Here is a 13,190-nt window from a genome sequence, read left to right as displayed (position 1 = left end):
ACTACGTGAAGCCACACGGCGTCATAAGGTCGGCTAAAGTGCATGTAGCTATTTTGGGAAAACTATTTTTTAAAACCTATTTCAAATGTAAGGCGGTATAAGGAAAGATTGTGATTGAAATTGAAAAATGTGAATACAAAGCAGTACCTCAGTTGTGATTCTTGATTATACGAGGCTGTACCTCGGTTGTGATTTCATTATACACGAGGCGGTACCTCGTTGTGATTCTTGCTGTTTATTTCATGTTTCAAAGAGTTTTGGTGGGAACATTTCTTGTTGTTTCATTATTTATTGTTCTAGCAGTTGTTGTCCGTATATGAGAATTTTAGTTCTCTTTAGTTGTGTCTTTTATGCTATTTCCATGTTTAATTTCCTTTATTACTCTATGTTACTATCTTGTTTCGTATTAGTTATTTCTTCGCTTTCAGTTTTATATTTGTATTACATTTTCATACTGCTTATCTATATCCTGGTAGGTGTCTTGACCTGGCCTTGTCACTACTCTACTGAGGTTAGGCTTGATACTTACTGGGTACCATCGTGGTGTACTCATACTACGCTTCTGCACTTTTTTGTGCAGATCCAAGTACGTCTGCCCGTGCCAGATACTAGAGTTGATTGAATTGCTGCTTGGGAGACTTCAAGGTATACCTGCTCCACGTCTGCAGGCCTCAGAGTCACCTTCCCTTTTATTCTGTTTACTGTTGTGGTTCTTTTAGAAAGGGATGTAGTCGTTATCCTAGTTTACTCTATAGAGCTTATGACTCAGTTCCACCGGTTTTGGGGATCGTATTGCTGATATTATGTTTGTATTGGAAGGTTATATCAGTTATTCAACTTTGTTTTAGCATTTTGATAATTGTTTATGCCAAGTTATTATTATTTATTAGGTTTACCTAGTCGTAGAGAATAGGTGCCGACACGGCATCCTATAGAGGGAAATTAGGGTCGTCACAAGTTGGTATCAGAGCTCCAAGTTTAGTGGAGTCTTGCGAATCGATACGGAGATATCTGTACTTATCTTCGAGAGGCTACAAAACTGTTAGGAAAAACTTCACTTATTTAATTCCTTATCGTGCGAATTGGTTGACTTCGAAAACTAAATCTTTGACTTTCTATTCTCTCAAGGATGGTGAGGACACACATGACTGGATCCGACGATCAGGCACCCGCGGCCCCTGCTAGAGCCACGAGAGATCGGGGCCGGGGTAGAGGAGGGGCACGTGGTGCAGCCAGAGCACCTGCCCGAGCCGCGACATATGAGCCATCAGTAGCTCCAGTTGGTCGACAGGCACCCGAGGAGCCTGTTGCCACCCCTGGACTTCAGGAGATCCTCGCACAGTTCTTGAGCATGTTCGGTATCTTAGCTCAGGCAGGGTTGAGCCTACTTGTACCAACCACATCCCAGGTTGGGGGAGAAGCACAAACTCCCGCAGCCCGTACCCAAAAGCGGCGGGTCCAAGTTGATCAGGTCCCAAAGGTTATACCGGTACAACTTGTTGCTTCAGTTCAGCCCGTGGTTAGGGCAACAACATCTGAGGAGGAGTAGCTTAGGCTCGAGAGGTGCAAGAATTACCACCCTCCTACTTTTAATGGTTTAGCTTCAGAGGATGCACATGGTTTTCTTGAGAAGTGCCACCGTATTCACCGCACTATGGGTATCGTGGAGACGAGCGGGGTAGCTTTATCTACTTTCCAGTTGTCCGGAGCGGCGTACTAGTGGTGGCGAGTATACGAGGAGGGTAGTCAGCCGAGGCAGCTTCACTTACATGGACTTGGTTTTCAGAGTTATTCTTGAAAGAGTTTGTCCCTCAGACCCTTAAGGATGCATGGCACGCGAAGTTTGAGCAGTTGCGCCAGGGCACTATGACAGTGTCGGAGTATGCTGTCCGGTTTAGTGATTTTTCCAGACATGTACCTGCCTTGGTTTCTACAGTCAGAGAGTGAGTCTATCAATTTATCGAGGGGCTCAACTATGGTATTAGATTCAGCATGGCAAGAGAGTTAGAGATAGATACTCCATATCAGTAGGTGGTTGACATTGCAAAGAGATTGGAGTGTATGTGGGACTGTGAGAGAGATGATCAGGAAGCCAAGAAGCCCCGTGGTACAGGAGGATTTAGTGGTGATCGCACTGTAGCTACAGCCCGTCATGGTAGAGGCTATGTGAGCCGTCCAGTTCATTCACCACTTCCAGCTTCTAGTGGTGCTCCGATTGTTCCGAGGTATAAGGTTGCACACTTTTCTTAGCCACTTTCTAGTGCACCTCCTGTACGGGTGTGCCTTCAGCGGTTAGTCCAGCCGACCAGGCCCGAGTTAGTCCCAGCGTCTACGCCCACCGAGAGCTTGCTTTGAGTATGGTGATACCCGCCACAGGATACCCAGGCTCATGAGGGGTGCACCTCCACAGGCTACCCAGGCTTCACAGATTCTGTCAGGTCTATAGACTTTCCAGGCTATAGTTGCTGCCCCAGTTGTCTCTCCACCCGCACAGCCAGCTAGAGGTGGGGGAGGGACGGGTAGAGGTCGCCCAAGAGGGGGAGGCCATGCCAGATTCTATGCTTTTCCGGGTAGGACAGAGGCAATTGCTTCAGACTCAGTAATTACAGGTATGGTTCTGGTTTGCAATAGAGATGTATCAATCTTATTTGATCCAGCATCCACTTATTCATATGTGTCATCTTACTTTGCTCCGTATTTGGACATATCTCCTTATTCTTTGAGTTCTCCTATTTAATTTGTCCACGCCTGTGGGAGATTCTAGTGTTGTGGACCATGTGTATCGGTCGTGTTTTGTTGTTATTCGTGGTTTTGAGACCAGAGTTGATCTACTGTTACTTAGTATGGTAGACTTTGATGTTATCTTGGGTATGGACTGGTTGTCGCCCTATTATGCTATTCTAGATTGTCACGCCAAGACTGTGACATTGGCTATGCGAGGTTTACCACAGTTGGAGTGGAGGGGTGCATTATATTATGTTCCTAGCAGGGTTGTATCATTTTTAAAGGCTCAGCTGATGATTGAGAATGGGTGTAATGCTTATCTAGCCTTCGTGAGAGATATTAGTGCTGATACGCCTACCGTTGAGTCAGTTCTGGTAGTGAGAGACTTTCCATCTAGCCTTTGTGAGAGATTTTGGTATTGACTTGTTGCCAGGCACTCAGCCCATTTCTACTCCACCATATCGTATGGCCCCAGCGGAGCTGAAGGAGTTAAAGGAGCAGTTGCAAGAGTTTTTTTATAAGTGTTTCATTCAGCCTAGTGTATCGTCGTGGGGTGCTCCAATCTTGTTTGTGAAGAAGAAGGATGGTTCTTGTCACGCCCCGACCTCGGGGAGCGCGACAGGTGCTCAATCGAGATATCCCGGTCGAGCAAGCCTGCACAATTGCGTCTTCCTAACTTACCCAAGAATAAAGAGAAGATACATTTCATTAATTAGACAATAAGAAGGTCACGCAAACAACACCATTTTATTACCATGGTTACTTCATTCATAAGTCTCAAAATACATTACACACTCAGAGTTTGAAGTGTAACATGTGATACAAATACAACATTTTAAATTTGACTTTCCCAACACCAATATACAACCCACACCATGTCTACGGAGCCTCTAACAGAAACCAAAGAGTGTTATGACAGTGCTGGCGACAAGGCCCCAGCTATACCTCAAAATGCTATCTACAAAGGACAAAAGATACATGAACCCAAAATGAATTGGGGCTCACCAAGTCAGCTGAGGAGAGGGTCTACTGCTATCACTGCTCAATGCCCTCCGCTGATGAACCACCTGCATCCATTGAAGATGCAGCGCCCCCGGCAAGAGGGACGTTAGTACATATGGAATAGTACTAGTATGAAAACTAAACACACCCTCATTAGAACGAGTAACAGTACAATGATAAAGAAACATAAAATCAATGAGGGCCTCATCAATATTAAAGTACCAAGTTAGGAGAAAGAATAAATTTCAAACATGTTTCAATATTTTAAGTTGGGAGATCTTTAGTACTGATACACCACCATGCTTTTGGCACGGTGTCTGATCTCAGTGCGATCGGCTAAGCTGTCTCACCCCGAGACGTCCACTCATAATACCACCATGTGCACGACATGGCATCCGAACTCAGCCAGATCGGCTAAGCCGTCTCACTACAATGCTGCGTGGGTCGACGTCACCTCCCATTCTGCTAGCAATCATCATTCATCCCATTTAAGGGGAATTATCTCAACACATCAATCTCATCCCATATTCGGGGAAAACTCTCACCATCTCACATGGGGATTCTACCCCTCACTCACTCCTACACCGACACGTGTAGTTTTGGGGTTAGGTCATTTCAACCTACCCTTCCTTGGTGACTAAATGATACTCCCAAGGCATTTATTATTTAAAGAATTTACAGCTCATTTCAATGTCTTTTACACTTCTCTTCATTTCATTGGCACTAGTGGCCTATATTGTAATATCACTCTCGGCACGTTGGCCGTATTTCATATCTCATGCTCACTTCTTTTGCTTTCAAACACCATCAAGGATTATCAACAACAAGGCATGTCTATTCAAGACTTTAAATACACATGTGAGCAAATAAGGGTCTTAGGCACAATGAGATTTCTTACACAATTCGACATGATAGCTTTCAATAGAATCACGTCTTGAAGTCATAGCATGTTAACACATAGCCCATACCTAGATCACATTCTCGAAGGATTACACAATAAGATAAAAGCATTCGGAATAGTGAAATTTATAATGATCAACTAGGGGTTTACAAGAACATTGTGGGATTAAATTCTAAGAGAGACGTTTAGCCAACATACCTCGCCTTGAGCTTCATTAAATTACTACAATGATTTGGAAATCCTAGACACTTTGATATATTTGGAAATATAACAAAATTTAACACAAATTAGGAAGGAGTTCATGGTTCCAGCTCATTTGAGCATTTTATCAAACACTAGGTGGGCATTATGATTTCGAGGTCCTCCTATGGTGGATTCCTTCATCGCACTACCCAAAGTCTACCCAATTGCGCTCAACAATCTTCTCACAAACCTTGATACTACATGCATGCATAATGAACAGCTCCCACACCCGTGAATTGCTTTTCTCATTACCTATTTTCAATTACATCCCGAAATTAAAGGCTAGGGAGTAGAATCTTACCACTAAGATGAAGACCTAATGAGTTTTCCTTGTTAATTCTCCAAGTATTGAGCAAGAATTGATGAACAATTAGTTTAGGAACCCCCTCTCACTCTAGAGCACTTCGTCACTCCCAAAATATCATATTTTTACTTTACAAATGGCCCTTAACGACTATATATTGAAATAGGGTCGGGTTATAAAAACCAGAAAATGGACCCTCAAACACAGCTCTGCAGTCACAAAGTGGACCGCAGAATGGATATGCAGTCCACAAAATGGGCCGCAGAAGTGATGTCAAGAACTGGGCTGTTCGGGTCAGGTCTGCGGTAGGTCTGCGATTCGTAGATCAGTTCTACAGTCGCATAATGCATCGTAGAACTCCCATCCGAAAATCTTCATGCTGAATCTGCGATGGATTGTACGGCCCGCGAAAGCATTATGCGGTTGCATATTGGACCGCAAAACGACCTTCAAAAATTGGCCATTTTTATGTTGCACTCTGCGGTCGATCTGCGGCTCGCAGAGTGATTTGGTTGTCGCATAGTGGACCGCAGAAATGCCCTGCTCTTCCAATATTTTTCTTCAACTCCCCATTACACTGATCAACCCAAAAAGTCCGTACCACAACGAGCAAGCTCACCGCGAAGAATCTCTAGAATCATAAACACATAAGTCCACCTTGACATCACGAAACCCCGGGTTCTAGGTGAACTTTTATGGGGCCTTACAGTTATATGCGCATATGTATTGATTATTGGCAGTTGAACAAGGTTATAGTGAAGAACATGTATCCATTTCCACGCATTGATGATTTATTTAATCAGCTACAGGGTACCAGAGTGTTCTCAAGGATTGATTTGCGGTCGGGTTATCATCAGCTGAAGATTCGGGATTTGGATATTCTGAAGACTGCCTTTAGGACTTGGTATGGTCACTACGAGTTCCTTGTGATGTCATTTGGGCTGACCAACGCCCTAGCAATATTTATGCACATGATGAACAGTGTATTCTAGCCCTATCTTGATTCATTCATCATTGTGTTTATTGATGACATCTTGATGTACTCCTGCAGTCGGGAAGATCATGAGCAGCACTTGAGGATCGTGCTCTAGACCTTGAGAGAGAAGAAGTTGTATGCAAAATTCTCAAACCGTGAATTCTGGCTTGATTCGGTGGCATTTTTGGGTCATGTGGTGTTGAGTAAGGGGATCAAGGTATATCAGAAAAAAAAATTGAGGTGGTGCAGAATTGGCCCAGACCGTCTTCAACTACTGAGATCCGGAGTTTCCTTGGTTTGGCTGGGTATTATCGTCGTTTCATAGAGGGTTTTTCATCTATAACTGCACCTATGATCAGATTGACCTAGAAGAGTGCTCCTTTCAGATGGTCCGAGGAGTGTGAGGTGAGCTTTCAAAAGCTCAAGACTGTTTTGACTACAACCCCAGTGTTGGCGTTACCTACGGGTTCGGGGTCTTATATTATGTATTGTGATGTGTCATATGTTGGCCTTGGTGCGGTGTTGATGCAAGACGGTAGGGTGATTACCTATGCCTCTCAACAACTAAAGACCCGTGAAAAGAATTATCCAGTCCACGACTTGGAGTTGGCAACCATTGTTCATGCACTAAAGATATGGCCGCATTATTTGTACGGTGTCCATTGTGAGGTCTTTACCGACCACCGGAGTCTACAACATTTGTTCAAACAGAAAGATCTTAACTTGGGGTAGCGGAGGTGGTTAGAACTACTTAAGGACTATGATATCACCATTCTATATCATCCCAGGAAGGCCAATGTGGTGGTCGATGCCTTGCGGCGAAAGGCGGAGAGTTTGGGTAGTTTAGCATATCTGCCGACAACGGAGAGGCCATTAGCATTGGAGGTTCAGGCTTTAGCCAACCAGTTTGTTAGATTGGATGTTTCGGAGCCCAATATAGTTCTTGCCTGTGTGGTTTTTCGGTCTTCTCTATATGACCATATCAGAGAGCGTTAGTATAACGACCCCTATTTCCTTGTCCTTAAGGATACGGTTCAGCACGCATCGGGACAAACCCAAAAACAAAAGGCACACTCCCAAGTGATACAATTACAAACCCAAAGGATAGTGGTGGTAGCCCAACCTGTCATTGTATGGACATTACAACTCGAAGTGGGAAACTACTTCAAAGTGAGAGTGAACGGGTAGTCGAAGTGGAAGATGTTTAACAAGAAGATGAGACACAAGTTGAGGTGCCTAATGTTGTTGAAGTTGAGAGAATTCTGAAGAAGGTGAAGGGTCAAGATGTGATCCATGAAAAGGTTGAGCAGAACCACTATGCGGACCGCAGAATGGCCGCAAAGTGGAGCAGTCTTTTGGGCCATTTTTAATGTCATTTTTGCGGCCAATTATGCGACCACATAACCATTTCGGGGGCTACACTCTTGTCGCACATCCCGCTTTGGTATTTTTCGGAGGGAGGTTTTGCGGTGCACTATGCGACCGCAGAACCATTCTGCGGTGCATTATGCAACCACAGAACAGGTCTGCGGGGCCGCATAGTGACCGCAGACTTGGTCAGTTCCTTTCCAGTTTTGGCACCAAAATTCGCGGTCATTTCGCGGACTGCATAATCATTATGTGGTCGCATATGCGACCGCAGAACCTTTTTCGGAGCATCATTTTTGGGTTTTCTAAACCCAACCCTATTCCGTTAAAACACCTACCTTGGACCATTTTGAACTTATTTTCTGATATTTTTAGAGTGAGAGAGAGGGTCCTAGAGGGAGAAAGTGATCTTCATCAAATTTCTCTTCAATTCTCACTTAAATCCTTGAAGATTATCAAGAGAGGCACCTAGGTCTTCTTCCTAAGAGGTAAGATTCTATCACCCCAAACTCTTAATTTCAAAATGTAACTAAAATGGGCCATTAGCAAGGTAATTCATGGGGATGGGAGTGATTACCTTGCATGCATGTGTTCCTAAGGTATGTGGGGAGGTTGTGAGTTAAAGATAGAAAAGAATGGGGTGTGGGTTGGTGGAGTCTTTCATAAAAAGGGCCATGAAACCTTAATACTTACATAGTATTTGATAGAATGCTCAAGTGAGCTAGAATTATGATCGTTTTCCTAATTTTGGGTTCAATTTTGCTATATTGCTAAAATAGATTGAAGTTTCTAATATTCTAAAACAATTTAGAGTTTTAAGAGGCTCAATTGATGAATGTTGGATAAACGCCCTCTTCTTAGAATTGAAACCCACGGTATTCATGCAATCGACGTAAGTCCCAAATTAAACATCCTAGAAATTGTTATCCCGAATGTGCTTGCTTTGCAAATATATGTGTAATATGTATTCACATGCTTTCATCATGTTATTTCGTCATCTGAGGAAATGTTCAAGACTTAGAATATGTGCTACTATGCCTAGACTTCAAGTCAAATTCGATTAAAGACTGTTATGCCAAATTGTGTGAAAAGCCTCTATGTGCCTTGAATTCTAAATTGCTCACATGTGAAATCAAGAGTCTTGAATGAAAACCGTGTTGTTATTAATGATAATAATAATATTGGATTATGAAAAAGAACTCGAATAATGAGATAAGGCCAAGTGCCAAGAACAACTTTATAATTAAAGCCATTTGTGCCAATGTGCTGAAAAGATGGGAGAGAAATATGAAGTAAGATGATCGATTGAAATGGTTGATGTCTCAAATGAGATGGCTTAGCCGATCGAGCTGAGATCGGACTCCGTGTAATAACACGATGGTATTGTGAACATGGTTGATGTCTCAAATGAGATGGCTTAGCCGATCGGGCCGAGATCGGACTCCGTGTAATAACACGGTGGTATTGTGAATGAAATAGTGAATATGGTTGATGTCTTAAATGAGATGGCTTAGCCGATCGGGCCGAGATCGGACTTCGTGTAAGAACACAGTGGTAATCCAACCTAATAACGTGGCAATTGACTTGAAAATCTAAGTGATCTTTCACTTGACGTTTTAGTGTTACTTACAGTTCATATTGCTTCTTGACTGTTTCCCTTGTGTTACTATTCATTTTATTGAAATGGTGTTTAGTTTTCATACTAGTACTATTCGACAGTACTAATGTCCCTTTTGTCGGGGGCGCTGCATCTTTAAATGAATGCAGGTGGTTCCATAGCAGACAATGTTGATCACAGATAGGTGTTGCATCTTCTTCTCAGCGGACTCGATGAGCCCCATTTCATTCCGGGGTCATGTAATATATCTTTTGTTTATATTTATGTACTTTTTGAGGTATAGTCGGGGCCTTGTTGCCGTCACCTTCTTTACACTCTTTTGTATCTTTAGAGGCTCTGTGGACGCTATGTGGGTTGTATATGGGTGCTAGAAAGGTCAAACGGATTATATTGTATTTTGGATTTTTGTTCCACTAAGTCACAAAATGTATGTATTTTGAAACTTAACAGGGAAGTAGCAAAATGAAATGGTTTAGTAATGTCTATATATATGGTCCTTCTACTGTTTAGCTAATAAAAACATGACTTCTCTCATCATAAGCGAGTTGGGTAGAAAGTGTTTAACAGGCTTGCTTGATCGGGCCCGCTCAGTTGAGCGCCGGTCACGCTCCCCGAGGTTAGGGCGTGACAACATCTTAAAGCAATTATCAGTGAACATTTCATTTGTGGAAGCATTCCAAGAAATTCCCAGTTTTGCTAAATACTTGAAGGATTTGATCATGAAAAATAAGACCATCAATAATGAAATGGTTAGTGTCACCAACCGAATTGGCTCCATCATTTCAACAACCGCCATGCAAAAGAAAGAGGATCTGGGGGCTTTCACCATTCCATGCACTATTGGATTGCGTGACTTTGCACGAGCTCTTTCTGATAATGGGGCTAGCAACAACTTAATGCCTCTTTCTATCTACAAGCAAGCGGGATTGGGAATGCCTAGGCCTACGAGTATGAGGTTTCAAATGGCCGATCGCTTAGTGAAGCGACCGGCAGGGATAATGGATGATGTGCTTGTGAAAGTGGGGAAGTTTTTCCTCCCTATCGGCTTTATTATTCTTGATTGTGCAGCTGATAAAGAGATCCATATCATCTTAGGGAGACCATTCCTTGCAACCGGGAGAGCCCTCATGGATTCGAAAAGAAATGAGATAAAATTCCGGGTTAATAACGAAGAAGTTACCTTTCAAGCAAGTAAGGGTATGAAATTGCCAAATACATACAAGAGTATCTCAGTACTTGATGTTGTTGATATGGTAGAAGATGCCGTTGAGGTAAAGATGGAAAAGGAATTCCTTGATAAGGCATTGGCAGCGATGTTGATGAATTTTGGTGGTGAGGACATAGAAGGATATATGAAGACAGTGAATGCATTGGAAGGGTTTGGTTCCTACACTTATGCACCAAAGAAGCTTTCCCTTGACTTGGAGAATAGAGCCACTCCTCTCACCAAGCCTTCAATCATTGAGCCGCCACAACTTGAACTCAAGCCACTACCATCACACATAATGTATAAATTCCTTGGCTCTAACGAAACTCTACCCGTAATTGTTTCTTCTTTGTTAAATGATGTGCAGGTTGAGAAATTATTGGAGACATTGAGGTAGCATAGACAAGCCATTGGTTGGACGATAGAGGATATCCGAGGGATTCCCATCAGTAATTGTGAGCACAAAATCAAACTTGAGGAAGATACCAATCCAAGTGTGGAGCATCAAAGGAGGTTTATTCCTTTCCATGCAAGAAGTGGTGAAGAAAGAAATTATAAAATGGTTGGATGTCGGGGTTGTCTACCCCATTGCCGATAGTCCTTGGGGTGAGTCTGGTGCAATATGTACCAAAGAAGGGTGGCATGACCATGATTCAAAATGATAAAGATGAACTCATTCCAACGAGGACGGTGATCGGGTGGAGAGTTTGCATGGACTACCGGAAGCTTAATAGTGCTACTTGCAAAGACCATTTCCCTATGACTTTAATTGATCAAATGCTTGATCGGCTAGAGGGAAGGTCATTTTATTGCTTCTTGGATGGTTACTCCAGCTATAACCAAATCAACATAGCCTTAGAGGGCCAAGATAAGACGTCATTCACATGTCCGTATAGGACCTTTGCATTTAGACGGATGCCATTTGGGCTATGCAATTCCCCGGTTACCTTTCAACGATGCATGATATTGATTTTCTCGGACATGGTGGAGGATTTCTTGGAAGTATTCATGGATGACTTCTCTGTAGTTGGGGATTCCTTCGAATATTGCCTTGATAATCTTAGGTAAGTACTCAAAAAATGCGAGGAGACCAACCTTTTGCTCAATTGGAAAAAATGTCACTTCATGGTGGATGAAGGTATTGTTCTTGGCCACAAAAATCTCCAAGAAAGGCGTTGAGGTTGATCGAGCAAAAATTAAAGTTATTTCCAAGTTTCCTCCTCCCACTTCGGTCAAAACTATTTGAAGCTTTTTGGGGGATATCAGTTTCTATCGGCAATTTATCAAAGACTTCTCAAAGATTGCGAGTCCCATGTGAAAGCTTCTTGAAAATGAGGCTAAATTTGTGTTCTATGAGAAGTGCCTCAAAGCTTTTGAGGAATTGAAAGAAAATCTCACCACGGCACCTATTATTGTTACACCTAATTGGTCTCTTCCATTTGAGCGTATGTATGATGCAAGTGGTGTGGCTATTGGGGCGGTGCTTGGTCAATGACACAAAAGGATTTTACACCCTGTCTAATATGCAAGCAAGTCATTCAATGACACACAAATGAACTGCACTGTGACGGAGCAAGAATTGCTTGCTATTGTCTATGCTTTTGAGAAATTCCAGGCCTATTTGATGGGATCCAAGGTGATAGTCTTTACCGATCATGTTGCTATCTCCTACCTTATGACAAAGAAGGATACCAAAGATCGGAAAGGAACGGAAAATCAAGTCGCATATCACTTATCTAGGCTTGAAGAGGCACGGAGACCAAAGGGAGAACTTGAAATCAATGATGCCTTCCTAGATGAACAACTTTTGGCAATATCTAGCACTTCAACTCCTTACTATGCCAATATAGCTAACTTCGTGGTTAGTGGTCTTATCCCTGAGGAATTGGAAGCTTATCAAAAGAAAAAGTTCTTGAGGGATTGTAGGCAATACTATTGGAAGGAACCATTTTTATTCTGGATATGTGCCGACAACATCATTCGGTGTTGTCTTCTGGAAGATGAGGTGACACCGATTATTAAAGCATGTCATGACTCTCCAGTTGGGGGTCATTTCAGTGGAAACTATACGGTGGCAAAAGTGCTTGAATGTGGCTACTATTGGCCATCGATATACCAAGATGCAAATCTAATGGTCAAGGCATGTGATCAATGTAAAAGACAAGGGTCAATTTCTAGAAGACATGAGATTACTATGAATTTTGTGATGGAGGTAGATATCTTTGATGTGTAGGGGATCGATTTCATGGGTCCCTATGTGAACTCATACGGCATGATATATATCTTGGTAGCAGTGGACTATGTCTCAAAATGGGTGAAAGCAGTTGCCTTTCCAAATATTGAGGCAAAGAGTGTAACCACCTTCTTGAAGAAGAACATATTTACTCGGTTTGGAACCCCAAGGGTCATCCTTAGTAATGGTGGTTCTCACTTTTGCAACAAAGCCTTTGTGGGGTTGCTCAACAAATATGGAATTAAGCACAAGGTGGCCACCCCTTATCATCTTCAATCAAGTGGTCAAGTTGAAGTCTCCAACCAAGAAATCAAAAACATTCTAGCAAAAATTAGTAATGCAAACAGGACCGATGAGTCAAGAATGCTAGATGACGCGTTGTGGGCTTATCGAACAGCATTCAAAACACCCATTGGAACATTGCCTTACCTATTGGTTTTTGGTAAGGCTTGTCACTTGCCAGTGAAGATAGGACACAAATCCATGTGGGCATTTAAAAAGTTAAACCTTGACTGAGCCAAAGCTGCTAAACTAAGAATGACACAACTCAATGAGATGGAGAAGTTTTGTTTCCACACCTATGAGAATGCAACCATGTATAAAGAAAGGATGAA

At 42.6% G+C, this 13,190-nt stretch overlaps 2 protein-coding genes across 2 annotated transcripts; both read left to right on the top strand.

The window, feature by feature from the left end:
* Positions 1 to 9,657: 9,657 nt before the first annotated feature.
* Positions 9,658 to 10,740, top strand: LOC107827154 (uncharacterized). Its single transcript, XM_016654236.1, has one exon. It carries the CDS (start codon positions 9,658 to 9,660, stop codon positions 10,738 to 10,740), a length of 1,083 nt encoding a protein of 360 aa, XP_016509722.1.
* A 1,155-nt stretch (positions 10,741 to 11,895) lies between these two features.
* Positions 11,896 to 12,576, top strand: LOC142177179 (uncharacterized). Its single transcript, XM_075245647.1, has one exon. The coding sequence runs from the start codon at positions 11,896 to 11,898 to the stop codon at positions 12,574 to 12,576; it is 681 nt and encodes a 226-aa protein (XP_075101748.1).
* The last annotated feature ends 614 nt before the right edge of the window (positions 12,577 to 13,190 follow it).

Source organism: Nicotiana tabacum, chromosome 23, assembly GCF_000715075.1.
Source record: "Nicotiana tabacum cultivar K326 chromosome 23, ASM71507v2, whole genome shotgun sequence".
Taxonomy (NCBI): domain Eukaryota; kingdom Viridiplantae; phylum Streptophyta; class Magnoliopsida; order Solanales; family Solanaceae; genus Nicotiana; species Nicotiana tabacum.
The sequence above is the reverse complement of the archived record's forward strand: the minus strand, read 5'-3'. Positions and strand labels throughout refer to the sequence as shown.